The sequence below is a fragment of the Triturus cristatus genome, chromosome 3_1 (assembly GCF_964204655.1).
Source record: "Triturus cristatus chromosome 3_1, aTriCri1.1, whole genome shotgun sequence".
NCBI classification, from domain to species: Eukaryota; Metazoa; Chordata; class Amphibia; order Caudata; family Salamandridae; genus Triturus; species Triturus cristatus.
Window position 1 is genome coordinate 378,122,539 of NC_140583.1, and position 25,222 is coordinate 378,147,760.

Sequence of the window (25,222 nt, forward strand, 5' to 3'; positions counted from 1 at the left end):
AGTTTATGCTTCAATGCACCACACTATGCTATTACCCACAACTCCTTTACCTTTCCTTTTCCCGCATTTTTAACTCCCCTTTTTTTCTCCCCTCTTCCTTACCCACCCAGGCTCACTTTCCCAGGCATTCCATTACCTTGTTAGTCCTGAAGAGATCCCACCATCTAATTGGGGATCGAAACGTCGTCGACCTACATCTCTAATCTCTTGATGTTACACTGGAATTTTCTATTCAGAGTATGAGATGTTTCTCAATTGTGACTTTAAATAATCTTTATTTCAGATACACCAAAAGTCACTTTTTAAGTCACTTGCCTGCGGTTAGGAAATCGGCTGATTTCCTTTACTACTCACGGGCTGCTCACTTATTTCACCACGTGCATACTTGTTCTTAGCAACTGTATTAAATCTTAAATTTATCTTCTGAATAAAACATTAAATCCAATTTTTGATTGGAAAATTGTGATATTTAAAATTGTATCTATTTTTGAATGGGACCTTGTTTCTTCTAAATAACCGTGTACCCTTGGTCCCGTCTGATCAATAGGGTTTCCTTGTTTATATTTTTTGCTTTTAAGAGATGACACATTATATTGGCCAGGGTGATGTAGTAAGCGCTATATAAAACGCAACGTCATGGTGTTATATAACATTATGTAAGTCAGTCGTCACTGTCCCATTCATTCCCATCCAATGGCTTAGTAACCAGGACGCAGCGTGTGATGTTAACCACCGGCTTCTTGCTGCGCAGTGTTTCTGGTGCAAATAGTCCTTTTTGAATTGTTTACATTTAAATGTTTGAAAGCGCTGCACAGGTTTCAACCCTATCAGTTATATGGGGTGCTGGAAACTCCCGGGAGACTCAGTGAGTGCTGTGGATGAGTCGCACAGTCAGTCCTCGGCTAGTGTTTTTGTTGCAAGAGACAATACCTGTGCCGTCCATTAGGGTGCAACAATGAGACGGGAAGCATCTCTACTCTGTTCTGCAAGGAGAGAACTCCTTCAGTAGGAGGGAAGTTATAGTACATCTCAGCAAACCTACAGTGGATGCTTTCAGCCGGAGAGTAGAGCAGACCTGCAATACTCACTGAAAGAGTAACTGCACTTCTGAGCAGAGCTGCAATACTGTCAGTGGGACAGTAACTGGACCCCTCAGCAGACCTACAATACGCTCAGTGGGAGAGTACCTGCACTTCACAGCAAACGTGCAATTCTCTCAGTGGGTGGGTAACGGCACTTATAAACAGACCTGCAAAGTTTTCAGTGGGAGGGTACTGGCACTTCTCGGCAGCCCTACCATGCTTTCTGTTGGAATGTAACTGCACTTCTCAGCAGACCTGCAATGCTTCCAGCACAAAAGCACTTCTCAGCAGATCTTCGGTGCTTTCAGTGGGAGGACGCCTTCATTTCTCGGAAGAGACTCTCATTTCACCAGGGAGCACTGCTTGGCAAAGGCAATAGGTCTGGATTTAATGTGCTACCGCAAATACAGGCATGCACCACCGTGCCCCAGGGGTGTAACACAGGCCCCCGCATCCCCCGTGGTGCGGGGGGGGGCCTGAGCTGAAAGGGGCCCCCTCAGCACAGTACTAAGGCCTTAGAGCTCCGGGTTAAATCCAGAGCGGGGCCCCTCTGTGTACCTTGCAGGGGGGCCACCTCTGCTTTTGTTACATCACTGCTGTGCCCAGATGACTCTTGTTGTGTCTCTGAGTAACCTGTCTCTTCCTGTGCATCCCATCTGTGCCTTTTAAAAAACAAGCATTTGCAATGCAATAGTTCCGCATTTGCGAGAGTTTAAGCTATTGGCATTGTAAATGACAATGCCTTTCAATAAAAGGCATTGTCATTTACAATGCCAATAGCTCAAACTCTCACAATTGCGAGACCTATTGCATTGCAAATGCTTGTTTCTGATGCGCTCCTTACGGCGCTCTAGTAAATGCGTTAACAAAAAAAACAATAAAAGCCTCATTTTAAGGAATATCAGTATTAAGCCTTTGACATATTCAAGCAAGTCCATGTTTGTGCATAATGACAACATTACAGCGGAGAGGAAGGGCACTTATTCTGACAGAGAAGTCAGATAAACACAGCACTTTGTGGATGTGTTGCTGATAAACACAGTGGACCTGTTGGTCTCAGCCCAGGGACGAATGACAATATGCAGGAAGCGACCTGAGAGCCACGCGCCGACAAACACACGCCCCCCGTACATGCCATGCATCCATGCCAAGTGCACAGCTACTTGACCTTGTCAGTGATGACACCATGGAGGGAGATGATGGCATCTACATATGCAAATTGTGAGTTACCTGGCGCCGAATGTACAGCTGAGCTCATCCAGAACGGCATTCAGCTTAACTTGAAGCTCTTTAAGAAGACTGCTAGCCTCCGGGTCCAGCTGTCAAAAACAACAACACGAGTTAACGGCAGAACATGTCAAAGCATCTAAACAAAAACACAAAATCTCCTCGTAATCCCTGGAGGAAGGTGAGGAAACTCGAACTGCCTTTTGCAAAAACATCGGAGCATTTCAAATCGCAGTCTACCAAAATATATGCTACGTGCTAAAGGCAGCCCTTCCATAGAACAGCGCGGCTTCGACTAACCTGCTCACACGCTGAAACACTGCAATTCTATTTAACACAACATTTATGATTTTACTACCAGTGTTATCCAAGCTGAAGCGTTGCATGGATATGAATGCTAAAACAAGCCTTACCGGGTTTTTACACTTTGCCCGCTCGTGGCAAAAACGAGCTGTTCAGTAAGCAGCCAGGCCTACAAATATTGGTTAATGCTCATGTTATGTTAAAAAATCTATAAACTGTAATTTATGGTAATTGGAAATGGTTTCCATAGTTTTCTCCACACGTCCAAGACTAATTTGATAAACAAAGACGTGCTGCTCTATTGATTAAAAAATGACTTGCAGATGGGCTATTCATTATGGCAGAAGGTATTGATCATTCTTGTTTTTTTAGACTCATTTCACGCGGGCTCACGTCTTACATAAAGGTGTCTTTCGGGATTTCTCTAGCCAGCCTGACTTCTCACTAATGCATAGCAAGAGCAAAGGCTGCCAGTCTGTGCATGTCAATTACTAGCTACCTGGCGGCAGAAACCTGTTCCGTGAAGGGAAAACGACACTGATTGACTAAAGAAAAACAACTGACTATGTAAACCTTGCAGGTTTGATTCTGAGTTGTGGCGGAGTTGCTGGGTTTTGCGTCGGATGTTTGATGGGTCATAGTTCAACAGAAGAATACGATGTTTACTTTTAGAGCTATGTCAGGTCTACAGTTGAAGATTACTGAATGTCCCTAAACAAAAGTCATTCACACACTCAACATTTTCCTTTGTATGTGAGTTGCAGGGATATTTTCAAACACTGAGCTTCGCTCAGAATGATGTTTCTTTCTCTGATCACGTCTTTTTACCCTTATCATATGTGTTGGAGGGAGTAGACAACAGTATAAATGATGCACCATACCAAGTTGTATCCCATCCCAAGTCACGAGAGTATTGCATACACACACACAAAATGCTAAGCACATTAATTAAAAGTCATCTACCTGAGTCAGAGACCTACATATCACATTGGTGTTACAAAAGAACCAACAGATCCAATGTGTGAGCGCACTACATGAACGCCAACTATAGAAAAAGGAATCCGCCCTAACTAGTACGTCATTCACGCGAGCCCGACAAATTATGAGACAGGTTCTGCAGCACTGAAGACTGTTTCTGCCTCATGGTCTAAGTATGAGAAAACATTTTCTTGACTTATAACCACGTTCAACAAAATCAGCAACCACAGCAAGTACTTCATTTCCTCCTAACCAACAAGGCATGCAATCGATTCATAAACATGCTGCTCGAATACTTGGGGAGAGTCTGTTGCTAGGACATGCACAGCACAATTTGTTAAAAGTTAAGAGCGCTCCTAACATGGAAATATTCACACAAACTACCTTAAAGTATAACTTTCATGAAACTATATGCACGCTTTTGATTATGAAACTCATCCTATGTTACACTTAATACATTATTTTAATGAGATTAGCAGATATATTGCTTGAAGCATCATTATTCACCATTATTTTTTTTAAATATTTAATCCAGAACAGAGAACAGACATACTGTGACCAGTGGCAACTCTCACAGGTAAGAGCGGTGAGGCGGTGGAGCGGGGGAGCGGGGATGGGGTGGAGGGTAGGGGAAGTCTACAGGCGAAGGGATAAGTAATATTAAATAAATAAATAAAACCACTTACTTTGCCCTTTAGATTACAACTACAGCAGTCCTATGGATAGCCATAGACGCTGTGGCGGTCTGACCACCCTATTAGGAGTTTAGCAGTCGGACCGCCAAAGAACCACTGCAACAGCTGGGGTTCCAAGATCCTCGGCGGTGGCGGAGTGGTCTGAGACCCTTAATATGCTTGGTGCCGCCAAGCCACTGTGGAACAGTGAAGCATATTACGAGTGTACTCACTGGCACAGTTTTCATGGCGGTGAGCCCGCCATGAAAAGTGTGGAGGCAAGGGAACCTGTTGTGTCAGGGCCACGGGATGCATGAATGTGTGCACATGGTGTGCCTCCCTGTATACATGCACCTTCAGTTCCTGCATAGCATGAAGTTATCAGTCCATGCCGGACAGGAACGCGCTGGGGCTGTTCCACAGCCATGTTTTTCTAATGCTCACATACAAGCCTTTGTAAGGCCTTTGTAAGGCCTTTGTAAGGCTTTGCCATGTGCCTGCCACCACAGGACTGCCGACCAGGAGAAAGCTCCTAATTTGGTGGGCAGACAACAGAGGGCTTTGGCGGTCTTGCAGCAGGGCGCTGACGAGTTGGCCTGCTGGAAGAACGCCAAAGTCGCAATCAGGCCTTATATATTCTAATACTTTTTGTACTTTTTTATTAATAGAGCCTATTAACACATTCACCTGTCACAAATTTTGCACAGATTCCCACGTCACATATATCAGTTCAGTAATGCACTACAGCCACTGGTTAAAATGTGTGAGCATACTAAAAATTGCCAACTGTGTATGTGTGCTAACCATTATGATAAATGGATCCACACATAACAAGACAAACAGGATACCTCACATAGGAAATAAATAATTCTCTTTTTGTCAAAACTTTTTTTTGTTCTTGACACAGGCTAAAGGCACATACGTTCATTGGGACCAACCACCAATATCTTTGTGACTATAGTTACTCTCATGTGAGCCAGCGATGGTGCATAGTTCCCAATGAAACACTTGGCGATCTGATGTAACATTATAAACATTTCACAATGTGTGTAGCTTGCATTCTTCCAGTCATCCGAGATGAAGGTTGAATGTTCCTCAAGGTGCTCCCTTGTTACCTCCAGGTTAATGTGTTTATTACTCAGGAAAAAGAAGTTCTAACCAAGGTATAAACATTCTGCTAAACTGAACTCCAGTCAACCCCTGGCAGCTATGGCACAAGCAGCACGGAATTCTGGGGAGAAATGTTTGTTAAGTTCATGAAGTACCACCCATTTTAAAGTAAGGAACACATCAAAATAAACTTAATGAGCAAAAAGAAATCAAGTTTGTTAAAATCAGTTAACAGTAACCAGAGATATGAATTTTGAAAGGTTTAAGGCAAAAAGTATATTGAAAAAGTAAAGCACCATTGAAAAACATTAGTTTGCAGATGGCTGAGACATAAGCGTGATCCTACGGTGAGTTCTATGGAGTTGAGATCTGATACACCAGGCAGGATGTCCTGATAAATGGTTTCACATTATGAATTAGCCTCAGAGATGGAATGGAAGTCGAAATCTTTCAGTGGGCAAACATCCACGTCTTAGGTAGGCAAGGGTCCCTCAAAGTCATTTACGTCATTGTCTGGCTCCAACTAAAGACCTTGGTCTTGGCACCAAAAGCTGTTTTCATGACAAAGCTGGAGTTTGTATCTGCCGAGGAGGCATAATCACTGGTTCAGCTCAAGTCCAAGGTTTCACCTTCAGGTTTAGTCACTTTTTTTTCAGTTCTCATAATCTTCCAGCAGGGCAAGCTCGAAGATGTAGTCAGACTCCATAATGTGGCTGAAATCCTGCTCTCTAACACTAAACAAGAAACTCTCCTTCAGATTTTACAATTGAACTACAATGAAGAAGATGAAGTCAATCCACTCCGGGGCCCCCACGGACCCCTGCCCCCACCACATCTTCAATTGAGCCGGCGACAACATTGCACCCAGGCTCTGCCACACCATCAACCTCTCCCTGGCGACCGCCTCGTTCCCCGACGAGTGGAATCATGCCGAGGCCAACCCACTCCTGAAGAAATCCTCGGTGGACGCCACCGACCTCAAGAACTACAGACCCATTTCCCTGCTCCTGTTCCCATCGAAAGTCATCGAGATAGCCATCAACAGCCAACTCGTAGCATTCACCGAAAATCACAACATGTTCGACTCCTCCCAATCCAGCATCAGAAAAAAACCACAGTACGGAAACCGCCCTCCTCGACGCAACAGTTGACACCCACACTCTACTGGACATAGGAGAAACAGTAGCCTTCATCCTCCTCGACCCCTCAGCTGCATTACAAAGACACTCACTGCACCCTAATACGCAGACTCCACAACGCAGGGATCCAGGACAGGGCCCTCGACTGGATCCGCTCCTTCCTCTCCGGTAGAACGCAGCAGGTCAGACTCCAACCTTATCTCTCGGACCCCACACCTACCACCTGCGGAGTCCTCCAGGGGTCCTCCCTCAGCCCTACGCTCTTCAATGTCTACAAGGCTCCACTCGCCCCCATCGTCAGAACCTATGGACTCAACATTGTGTCATACGCCGGTGACACCCAACTCATCCTCTCCCTATCCAACGAACCTAACACCGCCAGACACAACTTTCACGAAGGCATGGAAGCCGTCGCTAAATGGATGAAAAACAGCTGCCTACAACTAGACACCAACAAAACAGAAGTACTCATCATGGGCCCAAACCCCAACACCTGGAACGACACCTGGTGGCCCCCCACCCTCAGAAGCCCGCCCACCCCAACGGACCACGCACATAATTGGGGAATCATCCTGGACTCCGAGCTCTGACTAAGTGAAAACTACAAGTCTTCTGAAACTACATCTTCCTCTCAGAAGAAGTGGGATGGCTCTTCCAGATTGGAAGAAATATTATATTGCCTCCTTCCTATTAAATTATACAAGATTCTAGAATTTAAATGATTTAAAGATATTCAAGGATTATTTTATAGAATTTATGGGATGTAAACAATTTCCCAATTTGGACCACCTATTGTAAAAGATACAAAATCCTAAATGCGAAAGAAAATGAATGCATACTTTTCACAAGAAACAACAGCAGCTAAGGCCGTTTCTGAAAATTCTTCTCTACCGTGCTGCAACTACTGTAAAAGTAATATGCCCCCAAATTTCACAGAAAAAAATATAGACATGGAAAATACAAGAATTAAGAAGAATTAGAGATTGGTCTATGTATAATAAAATACTACCATGGGAAACTGTAGAGGGTCTATTTATGATGGCGGGCGGATCGCCACCGCCCGGCCGGCGGTGGTAATTAGCCCCTCCATCACAACCACATTTACCCCCTGCCATATTAGCATGGTGGGGGTACCGCAGCGGATGGAAAGTCCGTCCACCGCTTTTCCGCCGGTCGGCAATCGTCACAATTGCCGGCCGGGCGGAACTGGGCACAATATCCATATTATAATGCCTGGCGGTTCAGGCCATCACCGCCATGGAAAAGCAGGCAGGAATTGCTGTGGTTGCGGGCCCCCGGGGGAGTGGAGGTATCGGGGGCTGCACTTGTCGGGTACCTATAGTACCCCCCTTCAGTGCCATGCACAAAGTGGCAGGCACCACATGTTGTCTGTCACGTTGTGCATGGCAATGCACAACATGCCTCTTTGGCATTGCGGCGGATGCTGGTTACAGCAGCACCCACCCCAATGATAAAGATGCGGGATGCGACCGCCAGGGTGGCAGTTGCATACTAATTGGCGGTGCGGAACTGCCGCACCCCTGACAGCCAGTCCCAGTACCGCTAGGGTTGCGGGTGTACTGAAGTTCGCCTGCCATCCTAATGGGGCCCTAAATTGCAATTGACAAGGAAGAGGAACTAATATATTTTGTATATAAATGCGAAGTGGACTGAGGAAACTGTCACCCCGACAAATTGAAAACTCAAGAGATAGTTATGGATTCACTAAGGGCTATCAATGCTTTTGGAGGGACCTGCCATTGGGTACAGTGTCTGCAGAAACACTAGAATGAATGTAATACAATTTTCAGGCCATTACAAACTAAATGGGAAAAAGAAAAAAATCTTAATTTTTACAATTGAGAAGAGGTGTCAATTTATAATATAAGTGCTCTGCAAAGTCCTCATTTGAAATAATGCAGAATTATGCACAGTGGTTAACCTACTATAGCCCTGAATGTGTACACAAATAGAATGAGAATATAATAAACAAGTGTGGTAAGGTGAACTTTGTTGGAATTACAATTCCTTCTGATATATGTGACCCTAGAGCAGGCACACAGGAGGTTAGCCACCTAAAACTTGGAATAGTTCTACTGCCTTGATACCAGAGAGAAGTGGAAAGTTGTGAGTTATTGCTTCTGGCAATACCTTCCCAGGTCCAGAGCGTTTAGAGAAAGTGGTGGTGAGGGGCCAGTCTTATACTGTTCACTGACTAATTATTGGAGGATTTCCCCTAGCTAGCTGTCTATTTTCTCAACCTTTTACAGGGCTTCCTCTTCACTTTACTGTAAAAGGATTCCCAGAAAACCTAGTTCAAAAATGGCTGAAATCCTCGTCTCACAGGAGGGCCTCATGTTTGCCTTAAACCACTCCCCTTTTTATGTGAAGTTTCCTCTCCCGTGGCAAGGTCCAAATTGGTTATCCCTTTTGCTGGAGTGTGCCTGGGGTACTAAAAGTGCTTTCAAAATTAACAAGATCAGCCTCATTTGGTATCTCTAGGCAGGGGCATTGTGAAACCTCCTTTTTAACAGTTACAGCAGGGTGTAGGGCTTGATGGGTCTCTTCTGTCTGCAGCTCAGCTGGATAAGACTCATAATTTATGTGCAGGGGGTTGGTGAGGAAGTGAATGAAAGGACGGATGGTTGCATGTGTGAGTGAAAAGGTGGCAGGATGGGTGAGTTAAAGGGTGGATGGAGAAAAGGCAAGATGGTTGGATGGAAGAAAAGAATGGATGGATGAGTGGAAGGATAGATGGATGGCTGAGTGAAAAGCTGGATAGATGGATGGACTGATGGATGGTTGGATGAATGCGTGGGTGGGTGGTTGGTTAGATGGATTGATTAATGAATGAATAGATGGATGGATAAGTACAAGGATGGGTGGATGGCCGAGTGGAATGGTGGATGAATGGCTGAGTGAAAGGATGAATGCACAAATGGAGGGAGGGAGTGATGAATGAATAGATGGCTGGATAGATGTATGGATAGATGGATGGACAGGCGGGTGGCTGGTTGGATGGAAGGGTGGAAAGGTGGGTGGAATGATGGATGGGTGAATGGATATGTGCATGGTTGAGTAAAAGGATGGTTGGATGAGTGAAAGAGTGGATGGCTGGCTGGTGTGAAAGGTAAGATGGATGGAGTAGCAAAAGGATAGATAAGCGTTAGATGTAGGGATGGATGAGTCAAAGCATAAATGGATGAGTTTAGGGTAGATGGATGGATAGATGGGTGCAAGAGTGGTAAATGGTGTGTGCAACTGAGTATGTGCACACATGTATGCATGTATGTATTTGCGTGTACATGCAGGCATGTGTGTGGGTGAGACACTGAAATGCCAGAGATTGAAAAGTGTCTAAAATATACACTGTCATCTTAATGATGCAAAAAAAGAATTGTATTATTCACTGATGGGATCCTAAACACATTGTTTAGTTTCCCAATTGCAATCGGCCTGTGATGTATTTTGGTGTGGCACTCTTTCTTATTAATGAGTGCAAATATGGTCTACTCTTTTATTCCCTGTAACATGAAACAAGAAAAGAAAGGAACATGCACCTTAGGCAGATGTTAGAGCCATTTAAATGTGTTGGAGAACAAAGTGAAGAAAACCCCAAGGCACAACAAAGTGACTTAAATCCATTCCAATTGAAACAGGAGCATCATTTTCCAGTGTAGTTGTAATTCTATTCTGCTTGATTGCGTACAATTTTCAACCAGATGTAATCCGATCTTTAAACTGTTTTATTGGGAGCATGCTTGAGTGAGAGACATGTTAGTAGTTTACAGGCGAGAAAGTGATTCATTGATAGTGTTTAATTTGAGTTGATGGTGTCAAATGCTGCTGAGAGGTCCAGGAGCATGAGAGCTGCTGTGTCTCCTCTGTTCTGAGTCATGCAGATATCATCTGTGGCAGCAATGAGGGACGTTTCTGTGCTGTGGTTTGGTCTTTGACCAGACTGAGTGGTATTGAGTTGTTGGTGGTCATTCAGGTATTTGGAGAGATGTCTGTTGATGATGTTCTCTAAGACATTGGCCAGAAATGGTAACAGAGGGATCAGTCGGTAATTGGCAGGCGTTGAAGGGTCTTCAGCGGGTTGTTTTCAGAAAGGGAGGACAGTAGCATGTTTCCAAGCATCTGGGAAGGTCCCGTAAGAGGTGGAGGCATTCAGAATGGGTGTGAGCACGAAGCTGAAGGCAAGCAGCCCAGTGGAGTAGGCATAGTGGGGACATGGGTTTGATGGGGTCCGTGAGTGAATAGACTTCATGGTGGCAGCGGTTTCTTCTGCGGTGATGACAGGCCATGTGGTTAGCATTGGTTCTGCGGATATGATTGGAAGGCTTTGGCAAGGTCTGTCAGGTGCGAATGCGGGATGAAGTTGCTGTAAATAATGGGGATTTTGATGCAGATTATGGCACAGGTCCTGCGAGGCAGTGATTGAGTTAGAGGCGGCCGATGGTGAGTTAAAATCTTTCATAATAGCGAAGATTTATTTTCTTCTGTTAGTGCTGGCATCGATTCAGTCTCCCAGAACAGCGCTTTTGGTGGTCCAGATTATTATTTGTAGCATCTCAGGGCGGATTTGAACGTGCTCCTGTCGGCATTGTCCTAGCTCATTCTCCATATGCGCTCACGTTGTTTGCTGTGGCAGTTCTGAGTTTCTCAGTGTACCAACTGGCCTGGGTTTTGTATCTTGATTTGTTGTGTTTGAGGGGGGACAGGGAGTAGTCACAAGAGGTGATCCAATTGTTGAAATTCTTAATGGTTTAGGGGAGGCTGTTGTGTTCACACTTGTTCTTACCATTGACGTGAATACCTCATTTCTCCATATATTAAGTTGTGTGTCTTTAAATGCTGGATTAATTTATCTACAGAGCTGATTGCAATCGTTACATTTATTGTGTGCAGCGACTTCACTGCATGAATAGTGACTGTGTGCCAGAATTCTTGTTCTTTTAGTTATTCAGAGTCGGCATATAGTTGTAAATCTAGGTTCCCAGCACATTGTTAACCCTTGTGTATGAAACCGAATTTCGATACTCAAAATCAAAACGGATACACAATGAAAACATTTCTATAGCGTAACGGATACATTCGCCAATGAATGAATGAAATGAATCCAAACAGGGTCTCACTCCCCTCTCACTGTCACAGCACACATGTTTGATCTTGATGTCCCGGCATTAGCAGCTCAGAGGTCACAAAATTGCCTGAATTTAAGATGCCAACTGCCTTACTTCCTTATTAGAAGTCCCCTTTCATTTCGAGCTTAGGTTTTTGGTAGATGTCGAGGCGTCTAATGGATGCTTCAGAACGCCGTTGGAAGATTCCATAACTTGCAGATCTGCGAATATCACCCTTACCTCATGAATGCTGCTCTTAATATTGAATCCGAAAATGGAGTTAGCAGGGTGCTAATAGCCTGCTGCCTACCAGTACCTTAAACAGGGAGCAGCGTGTGGACATAGCCTCACAAGTGATAATATCCGCGCCACAGCAGCACAGCCACCGCCAGCGAGGCACCAGCTCATTTAACTGGGGAACATTTGCGCCGCAGAATACTTTCTGTCAAGTATCCCTGGTAAAATTGTCAAAATAAAATGCAATGTTCGCAATAGCATTAATAAAAATATTTAAGAGACAGCAAGTCTCCCTAGAGAACGTAGAACATAAGTGGGGATGTACTTGCAGGAGGAGAGGCATGAAAAGCATGTATTGAAATAGTAAAGTAGTTATTACAGCTGCGGGTAGCTAGGGAACATTGTATTATGTCTACTGCCGATATAATAATGCTATCTGTGAGAGTAGCCTGGTGCTCTACTTCTATGAAGGAGGAGAAATAAAATAGCAAAAACTGCAATTGCAAAGGATTTTTGAAAGCAAAGGGCAAGACCACATTTAGAAAGATCTATTGCTAAAACATTGATTCGTGTTTTTACTGGAGGCAAGTAGCTCTACTTGACCAAATTGGGTTGTATAATAGTTGGTTGACATACAATTTTAAAGGAAGCGAGCAACCAAAAAATCCTTCCGAGGCTATCATACAGTGTAGAAATGATTTCTGTGTGTGTACACACTATCATACATACTGTGGGTGCATACATTTCAGATGACCAACAGTATGTAGTGAAAGAAGCTTCACATATATCACAGCCATCACTGTTTGTTGATGTGAAAAGTGTCACTATCAGGATACAAGTATCTAAGAGGTGCAGTAGACTACTAGATCATGTTGCTCATGCTGCACTCCCCCGGCCTAATGGCTAACAAATGACTTTATCACTAATTATTTACAGGTTTCAGGATGTTCTAAGGGCCTGATTACAGGTCCGCCAAATGATATATCGACAGTGGTGTACCGATCCGGCTTATCACACGTGCCCTGGTGTCCCTGGTCCCAAACCAGGAATTATTGATTATGGGAAATCAGATGACTAGCAGTATGGAAGTGCACCCAGTAAAATTGCATTGTGTCTGTACAATCACATTCTAGGTCTGAGGGCAAAGAGGGAGCATGGAATGGCCACCAATCCGCCACTAGTGCTGGGTACTCGGATTACCATCTACTCAATCAGGTTGAGATAAGGAGGTAAAAAAGGCCTGTTATTCTGCATAGAACGCGATCCACATGCACATTTTGCCCTAGAAAAACCATGTCCACATGTTATTCCCCATTCCAAGTGGAAGAACTCATATAAGCCGAGATACCAGCGTCAACATTAGTTCTGTTCACCCAATATCCCCAGACTTCAATTTGGCTAATCTAATTGAGCCCTCAATGTCTCGTTTTGGTTACTTTCCAGCAATTGACATATGTGTGAATGGATATGGAGAGTGGCGGGTTAGAGTCCTAATCAATGGGTTGCTAGACATGAACAACATTTTTCGATCATCACCTGTTTTTTGATGAGATTCTTTCAATTCAGTGTGGATAACTACAATAATTGTAGTTTCTGGATCACATTTAGTAAGGGTCACATCTCAAGCTCAAACTGAGGGCATTCCATGCCCAAAGGCCCTTGTAGCCCGCTTGGTCTTACTCTGTGTGATAAAACTCTTGAATGATTGTGGATTGATCTCTTTGGTGGGCTCTGATAGGTGTATAGTGCTATGCCATTTTTTGTAAACATACTGAGGTTTTCAAAAATATGTTATAAAAATTGTGGGGTAGATATTCTTTGTTTTTGTAAAATATAGGAAATGATTTCTGGAAATGTGAGCTATGATACCTTTATCTCAGAGAAAAAGACTTTTCCATAATCACTTCTGTTGGACCTGGCCCTTCCTTCAGGGTCACCCCCAAAGTTTTTGTCTTAACCCCTCCTGTGTTCTGAACCTATTTTATTGGCTCTAGGACTCTGCACACTTTACCACTGGTAACCAGTTCTAAACTGCTTGTGCTCACTCCTGTAAACATGGTAAAAATGGGTTACACTTGACAATGATTCTTGAGAGAGATGGGTGGGAAGAATCTCCTAGGAAACCAGCAACGGACATTGCTGACAATGGGGTACAGCTCAGATACAACGTATCTCAGTACATGCAGAAGGCCAAGAAACATCTGGAAGTAAGTCTATGCTGAGCAAACAATGGTGTGATAAGATGGTGACTATGGCATAGTACTAGTGTGGCAAGAAGGTATGGTTGATGAAGCGAAGTGTGTGGAATATGGGTGAAGCTCTTCCGAGACCACCAATAAGGTGGGTTGAGGGATGAAACTGATTGAGCCGCATCCAAAAGATAATATGAGTCCAAGTATCTCGATAGCTGTTTGGTAGCAAATATTTTGAGAGTTTTAGAATGAAGTGGGATTGGGCAATATAGGTTGAAAACTGCTCAAGATCAATAGGTCAGTAGAGGGTTCTTTGAGTTATGTTATGTTATGTTATTTAGACTTTTAAAGCGCACTTTTACCCAAGGGTGTCCTGGAGCTGAGCACTGTCTAACTGGTATCACTCTGCCCCTGAGCTTAAACTGAGAACAACCATGTTTTCAGCCCTTTCCTGAAGGAAAGGAGATCTGTGGAAATCCGAAGATGCATTGGAAGGTTGTTCCAGGCATTGGTGGCACCTAGGATAAAAACTCCTACCACCACAATTAGCCTTCTTTGCTCTTGGAACGATCACTCACTTTGCTTCCATCGAGCGCAGAAATCTCCCAGGGAGAATGGCATTCTGTAGTACATTGAAGGCGTTTTTTAGGTATTCCGTGCCACTGCCCAACCTTGAATAGTGCTTTGAATTGGGTCCGTTGTTTTATCGGGAGCCAATGAAGGTGTCGCAGGCCATTTCTAACCGAAATGAACCTTGGTGTGCCCGTTAGCAGCCTTTGAGTAGAGGTACAGCAAAGTATTTCATCCATGCCACTGTGGCAGAAGCACAAGGAAAACAATTAATTATGTTGGTGAGGACAGAGCAACTTTTTTCAACCCATAAAGATATCTGGGAGGGAAGGGTTACTTAGAAAACCAGACTTACACCATGCATGGGCTGAAAAAAAAAATGATTGAAGATAGAGTGGGAAAGTTCAGAAAGGAATAACCGAAATTATGGCTCTGGGTCTGAAGTGTAAACAAAATGAATAAAGTGCATAAAAATTCTCTAAACTAGTCCTGCTCCCGTATAATTATTTAAGGAATGACTCTTGTCAGCTTGTGTATCTTTTAAAGCCACAAAAAATCAAACACAGTATGGGGCCGATTTATAAAGGTAAACCTACATGTGAGTAAATCTACATGTGCACATTTACACTTACATATTTACTACTTGTGATTTTCATCATTTAGGAGTATAATTTTACTACACGTTTGTACATGTCTCCACCTACTGAATTCAGGGGGTTGAGCCTAATTTATGAGTGTAAATTTACTACTTGCAAGTTTTCATATGTAGGCAGAGGTATTCACCCCCTGGGAGGATATCTCCCTCTGATATAGTATAGGAAGAAAGAAACAAAATGTGTTAACTTTAAAAACAAGTATTAAAAATATTATTATGATATATCGTAATTTAAATTATTTGGACATTAACATTGTAAATGTAGAACAAAATGAAAAATGCAGTAGTACTATTAACTTACATTTTCAACAAATATTTATTTAATAAAAATATAATAAATTGAAATAATTTTTCAGAAAGATTTATTTAAACAAAATAGATATCTAAATAAAGTGTTTTCAATTTATGTATTATGTATTAAGAGTTGCTAAATGTTGTTTAGAATTAATTTAAAAAAAAGCTTTTATTTTCAAATTAAACAGTTATTAATATATTTTAAAATAAAATAATATTTATTAATTATATTGGAAATAAATAATGTATCATGAATATTATTTACTATGCAGTTCTATTTTCAGTCCCTAACTCCATTTTGGCGGTGGGAGGTTGTTGCAGTACCAGACGTTTGCCATATGTGCAGGTCAGAGCTGGAGTACATTCATGTCCGTTTTGGGATGTTTTAGGCTGTAGTAACTATAGAAGTTTAGTTTCGGAGCTGCAATGGGCTTACACTTTTGTGAGTGGATGCGTATCTCTCCCTAAACCCCTTCTTAACCCTCCACAAAAACCCTTACTCCTCCCTTTACTGATCCAATTTTATATTAATTATTTACCATTTTCCAACTACTTCCCCCCTGCTGCCCGCATTTACTACTAAAATGTAGACGTATGTAAGGGGATATCTCCAAAGTCGGGACGGAGATCTCTGCACAGAATAGATAGGTGAGGTGTAGACCTTCACATGATGTTTAGTGAATGGCATTTTGTAGTACATCAGAAGTATCATTGCATTAGTACTAAGCATATTTCAAAAAGCACTTTATGAATAGGCCCTAGTCAAGTCAAGTCTATCTATTTATGTTACGGAACTCCGAAGAGAGCCATATAAAACATTATCCAAAATACATGCATCAGAAAAATTGAAATAAAGTAACCGTATTTGCAATCAATCGGGAGTACATTAAATTCACCACAGCATTGATTCCAAAGATACATTAAAATACATATACGAAAATTCTGCAATACAAAACAAGATACTTTATATAAAAATACATAAAATGATTGAATATATAGACAACTATATATAAAATAGGCCTCATCCATTAGCAGCAACATGATAAAAGTGCAAAATAGAAGGAAGAAACAGGTTCAAGCTTGGGTTTTCCTTTCATACTGGGTTGCATTCAAACTGGAGCATCACTAACACAACTTCAGAAAGCACTTAAAAAAGTTAAAAACTCTGCGACAAAACATTTCATTCAGTGGTGCATAAAGAGACTATAGGACAGTTGAGGCTGAATAAATGAACAATTGCAAACATATGGGCCTCAGCCAATTTCAACGACATAATAAAAGAGCAGGGCAATCAAAAAGATCTTTGGGACCATTTTGGCACAAATTGCAAACCTCTGAGGAACCATACCATTTAGCCGAAAGGGGATTTAGTTTGAGCTTGTTTCAAACTAGCTTTTAATTGCTGCACTGCTAAAATGGTAACCAAATTAGGGTTAAATTGCAGCATATCCACATCAACAGCAAAATTTCTATGGATTAATGAATTTTTTTTTTAGGCCACCCAAAATGTTTTCTTTGTACTGGACCTTAATGAGCCATCATCACACGTAACTAGGCATGTGATCCAGCATACCACCCCTGCAAGACCTTGGACGAAGGCACGTCTCAAACCAAATTCTAACCTTAAGGCCACCACAGAGAGAGCTATGTTAACTGAAGCTAAGCTTCTGAGGACTCGGCCTTCGATTGTATTTAAAAAGCTCCAGTTGGATACATCAATCAATTTCAATCCATAAAGCAAGGAAGCAGGGATTGTGACTCAATAGACATCTAATAGGTATAAAAAGGTATAAAAAATGTCTTCTCCTACTAGCCCTATAAAAGGGACCCAGACATTGAGCTTGAGCTTGGGCTTTGGTCATGTCATTTTCAATATGGGCCTTTTCACCACACATTATCTTCCCCAGGAAAGTAATTTTTAACCCAACTTTCTAGATTTGGGCGCGCAGAGACCAAGAAAAGTTTCCATATTTCAGCTTCTTCTCCCATGAAAGTACATGACTTTACTTTTAGTTATGTTAATCTTCAAATAGTGGGCACCAGCAAATTGTTGCAGTGCCTGCAGATGATTATTTAACTCTTTTTGGGGTAAGACCAAGAATTATTATGTTCATCCGCATATAATAAACAGACAATAGACTTTCCCCCAGTTATTAGAGCGATACCGTCACTCCAAGCAAAATGTCCAGGTAGGTCAGCGATGTATAGAGGAAAAAGAAGCAGAGCTAGAAAGCACCCTTGTTTTAACCCGTTTATAGTCACAATGGCCTGAGAAAGACCCATATCACCACCCAGGAGAACTCAACACCGTGTGTCAGAGTGGAGGGAGATGACTAGATCTAAAAGGGTACCCGGCATACCCAAGCTTAAAGTCTTACTCCAACGTAAGAGATGCTGCGGAGAAGTGTATAAAGGTTTCATACATCACTCCTCCTCCTTTTGAAATAGGCCCTATCTCTCTTTTAGAATAATTCAGGCAAATCTGCTCACATCATTAGTCAAAAGCATTGCGGGTCTAGATCAAATGCTATTTATTCCAGGATGAAGGTTAACACCTCAAACATATTTCCTGACTGAAGTAGGGTTTCTGCAGATAAGAATAATGGTAAAACTGCTTTTTCACATGGGGAGAAGGCTATTGACAAGATGAACTATTTTTTTTTTTACTTGAAATCTTTTTAGTGAAAAATCCTCACGAATCAACATAGCAGTTAAAGCATATGACTATTCATGCATAATGACATCCATCACATTGTAGTCAAGGAAACAGCTGAGAATAGATCATTGTAATCAGCAGAGAAAGCATATAATGATAAATTCCCCATGCACAACAGGATGACATCAGGAAGGACAAGCAAGTCAGTAATCTTTGAATGAACCTGCAATACAATTTAACTTAGAAAACAAAGTACAAAAGGTCAAGAATGCAGAATGTATAAGAGCCTATTGTCAGGCTACAGGTAGGTAGTTGTGACGTATGGTTAGCTGCTGGTGGTGCCTGGGCGAGGATTTGGAATGTATAAAGGGCATGTCTGAGGCATCAGGACCATGCCTCTCCCTTCTAAGTGCAATTCAGTCGAAGAGCTGCAGCGATTTATGTTTGGGAGGATTAAAGCAGGTATATTTCAGGCATGTAAAATAGTCAATTAAAGGCTGCCAGATGAGTAAATTTAGTTTTGGAATTTGCACTTCTAAATGATAAACTCTCCAGGGCCATAACGTGCCAAAGGGAAGTAAACCATATGGCCACAGGAGGAGCAGAGGGTTGGTTTGAGTGGAGAGCTATAAGTTGCCTGGCATCCCCCAGCAGGATGCCCGCAAGACGCCTATCTGTGTGTGTCAGGGACTCTAGTTCCATAGTGCGGAAGCCCAAGACCACTGTGAGATAGGAGGCCGTCAGGGGTAAGCCTAGCACGCCCTTAATGTGCCCTAGGATTTCTTTCCAATAAATGGAAATTACAGTGCATGACCTCCCTATGTGCTGAGGAGTGCCAGGGACTGAGTTACAATGGCAGCAAAGATCAGATTTGAGCAATAAATGGTGTGAAGGCGTGTTGGTGTACAATACTGTAGTGTCATCAGTTTGTATGCTGACTCGCATTGTGGTATACTGCGATAAAGCCTAGGGATATCTCACCAGAGTATCTCCCACTGCTTCTGGGAGATACCCCTGAGTGGAATCAGCTTGCCATTTTGATTGATAACTATGCAAAAGTGCTGGGCCAGAGTGTTGAGGGACCTGGTAGATACGAGATATTAAACCTCTAATGCCATCAAAAGCCCTGACCAATGTTTCAAAAGGAGTAAATTGTCTTGTCGACACTTGAATATTTGTGAGGTATAGTGCAGAGTGGGGAAGCTGACAATACTGCACCCGAGCAGTTTCAGGTATTTGGAATTCCTGCTTGCATCGACCAAATGTTTTAATAGAGGTTCCTGTGAACAGATTGCTCAGGGTGCGCCAATCTCCCTTCTCTCAAATGGGAAATGAGTGATGTTCCAGGGCACGGGTGCAGTCCACGTTTCAGGTAAGAGGATTGTTTGGGGAGCGAAACATAGCAAGTCTGCTCTTAAACGTAGTCTTATCCCAAATCATAATGACAGTCCTGGTGCAGGTCACATTATAGGCAAGCAAGGTGAAAAAGGGGTCTGAAGGCAATACCCAGATCTATGTGCAACCAGCGCTGCTCACTCTCTAGAGCTACCCATTCAGATATTAACCGGAGGTGTGATGCCCAATAGTACTCAAGGAGATTGGGGCAAGCAAGTCCCCCCCAATCCCTAGAGAGCATCAAGACAGACTTAGAGAATCTGGGTTGCCTTCCCCCCAAATGAAGGCACGGATGTCTCACTGGAGCTGTATGATGTCACCCTGTGGGATAGTGGGTGGCAGTGTTTGAAACAGGTAGAGGATCTTAGGTAGGATGGACATCTTGACAGCGTTAAGTCGTCCCAGCCAGGATATATGCAGGGACTGCCATCGATGAAGAAGACCATCTAGGATAGCTTTGCAATAAGATGCCCAATTAGCTTTTGTCCAGGTCGATGAGTTTGAGGTCAAATTGAGACCCAGATAACAGATAGTATGCGGAGCTCATTGAAAGTGTGCAAGAGTCCATATAGCGGGAAGGTCCCGTTTTTGGATCACGAGATTTAAGGATAGTGACTTGGACATGTAAACTTAAAGGCTGGAGACCCATTTAAAGTCAATCAGAGCAAGAACAGGCACAGGGAGAGACGTCACTGGCTGGCAGAGTGTGAGCAATAGGTCATCTGCAAACATTCTCAATTTATGATCATACTCACCAAAAGGAAGGCAGACAATAGACTGTCTGCCGGATAGGGATAGCGAGTGCCTCACATTAGGTCAATTGGCTGTGTGTGTTGACCATTGACCCGAATGGTAGCGGTAGGAGCTGCAGAAGAGGCCATGATTCTGGATATCATGCTCAGCCCGAGATCTATTTTCCCAAGCGCCGTTTTGAGGAATGTCCAACTAACTCGATCAAAAACCTTTTCCGTCTCAAGCAAAAGTAGGCAGGCAGGAATATTATAGTAGTAGGCCTTCTCCACCAGATGAGCAACCTGATGGATGTTATCTTCCCCTTGTCGATTAGGGATGAAGCCAACCTGGTCAGGTTCAATCAGTCCAGGGAGCTAGCGTTCCAGGCTGGTTGCCAAGATCTTTGCATATGTGTGCAATGGGGCAATAGTAGGCACATAGAGGGGGATCCTTGCCAGGTTTAAGAATGAGAGAAATCTCTGCCACCACTACCATTGGGTGGGGCTCGATTCAGAGTAGAATGAATTAAAAGGCCCAAGCAAGTGATCTTGGATGAGAGAAAGAAAGGCTCTGTGTAAGGCAACTGGCAATATGTAGGGACAAGGTGTTTTACCAATGACTTGCTTTTACCAATGGGTAAGTTCCATAGAGCCCACTGCAACTCAGCAGGAGTAATAGGGACCTCCAGAAGTTCAGCATGGGCTGAGTCAATAGGGTCCCATGGGTAAAAGTCAAGATAGGAGTCTATGAGTGCACGTGAGGCATTGTCCTCAGAATAGAGGGATTGATTAAAGTGGAATGCCTGTTGTTTGGCCTGTTCAGTAGTGGTTCAGCAGTCAGTGTAAGTCCTAATCTTAGCTATATGTGTATGAGCATGTTGCTGGAGTAGCCTATGGGCCAAACGTGCTCCCACCTTGTCTCCCCCTTTGTAATAATGCTGGTTTAAAGCAAGCGGGAACCAATCTGTTTTATTTGTTCTATGGGTGCGCATCTGGCCTTACAACAAGGCCAGCTGCCTCCTATTGCATAGGGAAGAAGCAGACTCATCAAGCCACTAAAGAGCCTTAATCTTCAATGTGTAACTTACCTCAACTAATTTGGATTCCCTTGCGTGGGCTATTGGAATAGAGGAGACATCACAGTCCCACACAGCCTCAACATGAACGTGATCAGATGTGGAAATGCCCGAGCTTGAGACAGATTTCGGCTCTCAGAGCAGAGATTGGATGAAGAAGAGGTGGTCTATTATGGAATAAGATCTATGTACATGTGAACAGAATGAGTAATCACGACCGTCAGACAGTCCATACCTCCAGTCATCTATCAAACCAGGTCTATAAGTTCTCTTTTGAGCGCTATGAACTGGATTTTAATGTAGGACCTTGAAGACTGATGTGGCGTGAAAGGTAGTTAAAGGATTTGGCGACGATGTAGGAGGAGCATCCTCCTGATTTGTATTAGTGGAATGGATTATTTTACCATAAGGGAACACTTACTTTATTAATATGACAAAAAATACCTTCTACAGTTGAAGTGTCATAGTTCCTCATTGTATGCATCTTTCATCACCATTGCCTGCCAGAAATCAGTGTTACAGAAGATAACAGTTCAGTTCCCTTTTCTGGACAGAGTTACAAAAGTCAGACTGAGTATTTAAATTTGTCTTTGGAACAATACCTGCATTGTTTAATGATGGACATCCCAGTGCTTTGCAATCCTCTCTTGGATTATTCCTTTATTTCTGCTCATATGGTTTCCACTCACAGATCATTAGCAGAAAGTGTCCCCATTCACAGTACTTCTGTAAACTCACCGTTACAGAATGTTCATGCCATACAGAAAACCCATTTCTGTATTTAGTAAAGGCAAAAGCAGATTGTAAGTATTTTACACACAACCATTAAAGAAAGACTCCTGAGTATGAGGTTGGAAGTCATTTCTGGTTGTCTATTAAATATCAAACATTCCTAGTTCTCACTTTAAGTTTACTCCTCAATTTGTAGGATCCTTCCCAGTCATTAGAAGAGTCAGAAAAGCAGCCTTACAGTGAACACTTCTCTGTTACTGGAATATTGACCATGTCTTTCACATCTCCGGAGTTAAGCCTGGAGTTGCAGATCTTCCCAACAAGTCTTCTCCTATAATGGTAGATGGGTCGCCCAGCTTGAGGAAATTGTGGATTCTCCTAGGTTACAAGCCCAGTTACAATACTTTGTAGTCTGGCAAGGGTATGAAATTTAAGAAAGGTCATGAGGACCTGCACATTTTATCTTGGCTCCAAGGATTGTGAAGAACTGCCATAGACAGCACCACACAATGTTCTGGTGAGATATGGGGGTGGTGGCATTCATTGGGGGTTCTGTCAGGAATCAGGTTAGATGACAGGCATGAGTGACTGGAGAATGGCATGTGGAAGCTTAGACAGATGGGAGCACTAGATCACTAACTCCTAGGGATGCACGCTCACACACTTCCTGGCATTAAGATAATTACCTGGTTAAGGTGGGTACAACCTAATTTAGCATTTCAAATCTTAGCCCAGTACCTAGCAAGGACTTCTGTGGTTGCATTGACTTACCGATCTGCACCAAATTGTGCACCTGTTTTGCTGTCCCTGACTGTTTGTTATTTTTCCTCCAAAGGGTCCCTTGGATCCTTAAATAGTGCCCTCCTTAGTTTGTCCTCTTAGCTGCCTATCTGGTAACCCTTGTTTCTTGTAGAGGGTTACCTTTGTGTTTCCAGCAGCATGCTGGGGCCTTCACCATATTCTTTGTAGGCTGTGGGCTCATCATAGCATCAACCACTGCTAGAAACCTGTAAGCATCATTTCTGATTTACTTTTACCTGTAAGTGGTTCTTGCTGGGATCAGTCGAAAAGGCAGCTCTTGAGCCCCTTTCTGAATTTCAAGAGAGAGGTTGATGTTTGGAGGTGAAGGGGAAGATAATTCCAGGACTTGTGGACAAGGTAAGAGAAGGATCATCCTCCACTGTAGCTTCAGCAGATGCGTGCAGTGTGTGCGAGGGAGGTGGAGTTCATGTGTTTGGGAGGGTTGGTGGGCGTTTAGGTGGTGGGTGTTGTATGCTGGTCCTTGGTCATGGACAGACTAGTAGTTGTGTGTCAGGATCTTGAATTGGCATGTTTTCTGGATGGGGTTCCTGAGGTAGGAGGTGATGTGGATACATTTGGGGAGGTTGAGGATGAGTCTGGCAGCTGAGTTCTGCATCGTCTGGAGTCTCTTCAGGGGTTGGGTGGTGATTCCTGCATAGTGTGTGTTGCTGTAGTCCAGCTGCCTAGTGAAAAGGGTTTGAGTTACGGTTATACTGGTGCTGACGGGCAGTCATTTGAAGATCTTTTGGAGCATGTGGCTGGTGTGGATGCAGATGGCGGACACTGAGTTGATCTGGCATTTTTTGATGGCTTTGCTGTCCAGGGTGATGCCAAGGTTGTAGGTGTGGTCTTACAGCTGGTCAGATCTACTAAGTGCCATACCACAAATGAATTCTTAGAGATTAAGCTGCAGTCCCGGATTTCTCTTGTACCGCTTGCCACGTTTTGTCCAGTTTATAATACTATCAAATGTTTTCCTAGCCTTCAAACCATATTGAATCTTCTTACTCAAGGGGCTTAATTTAGATATATACAGCTTCATTACTGGCTATCAAATATCAAAATTGCTATGAACTGGAAAATATTCATTTGAAATTGACCAATTGTGCAAACAAGAAATAAGAGATATATTCAGGGATTCAGGCTAAGTGGGCAAGAGTAGGATTAGATTTGACTGTCTCCGGTATTTCACAATTATGAAGAAAATTCACGCCTTATTTCAGGGATCCAACATCGCTGCTGCTTAATCTGCTTTTTTAGATGCAAAATAGATGAGCAATAAGAACTGGAAACATTAGATTCATGTTTACAATGGAACATTTCAAATTACAACATTTCTGGGATCAAGTACAGTTTAGTTTAAATTACTTAGTAACTTAGTAGGACAAAGATTGAAAATTGATTCAGAAATGAATGAATTAGGATACCGCATCCTGCTGGTTGAAAACGGATCCAGTCAACCCTGATGTGATTTTACAGGCAAACTTGGAAGGGTGAAGGCTAAAACCCCAAAAGGGAAGGAACAAAATGCCTCAATGGTTGTGGATTGTGGGGAAATATTTAAGGACTTTTATTTTTAATAAAATAAATAAAGTGTTGGTAGAAAATGTAGGCAGTATTATCGACTTGTAGAAAAATAAAATCACACCTCAAAGGTGAGGAAAGGATGTTAATACTGAAGTCGATGTCGGACAGAAGCTCAAAAGTATAATATAAAGTATTCACCAGAACCTCATTCAGAGGGTCACGGGGCATGCAGGAGTTACTGGGCCCAACCGAGGTGGTTGAGGCCTTATACTCCTGATGTCCCAGGGCTCCCCAAATAATAATCCTGGACAACTCAGTCAAGAACGTGCTTCTACACATGACTCTCAGTTAGTAGCGTAGCAGGAGCAGTCACGACTTCTTCGCAGGGAAGAGTAGATACAGATCAGTGAACACAACTCATAACTCAATGTGCACGCAGCACACACAATAATTCAATGTTCAATCAAATACTTATTTTGTATAAAAAAAGTATATTACTTCTAATACTACACAGAAATGTTTTCACATAAGAAAATAACATATATTGAAAATGTGCTAGCTTTAAACGTGTAAAAGAATCCCCTTAGAATCCCCCTAGAATGCATTTCAGCTTTCACAAATGAATGTTTCACATAGAAAAAATCACTTAGAGAAAATGTATATGAAATTAACATTAAAAAAATGTTTTATACTAGGCTATTATTCTTAAATGTGCCC

General features: G+C 42.7%; 1 protein-coding gene across 1 annotated transcript in view; it reads right to left on the reverse strand.

The window, feature by feature from the left end:
- UNC13C (unc-13 homolog C) overlaps positions 1–25,222 on the reverse strand; it is a 1,458,878-nt gene that overhangs the window by 309,413 nt on the left and 1,124,243 nt on the right. The window contains exon 26 of the mRNA XM_085644160.1: positions 2,313–2,401. Coding sequence (XP_085500286.1) covers positions 2,313–2,401 — 89 coding nt within the window. The remainder of the gene's footprint in view (positions 1–2,312; positions 2,402–25,222) is intronic.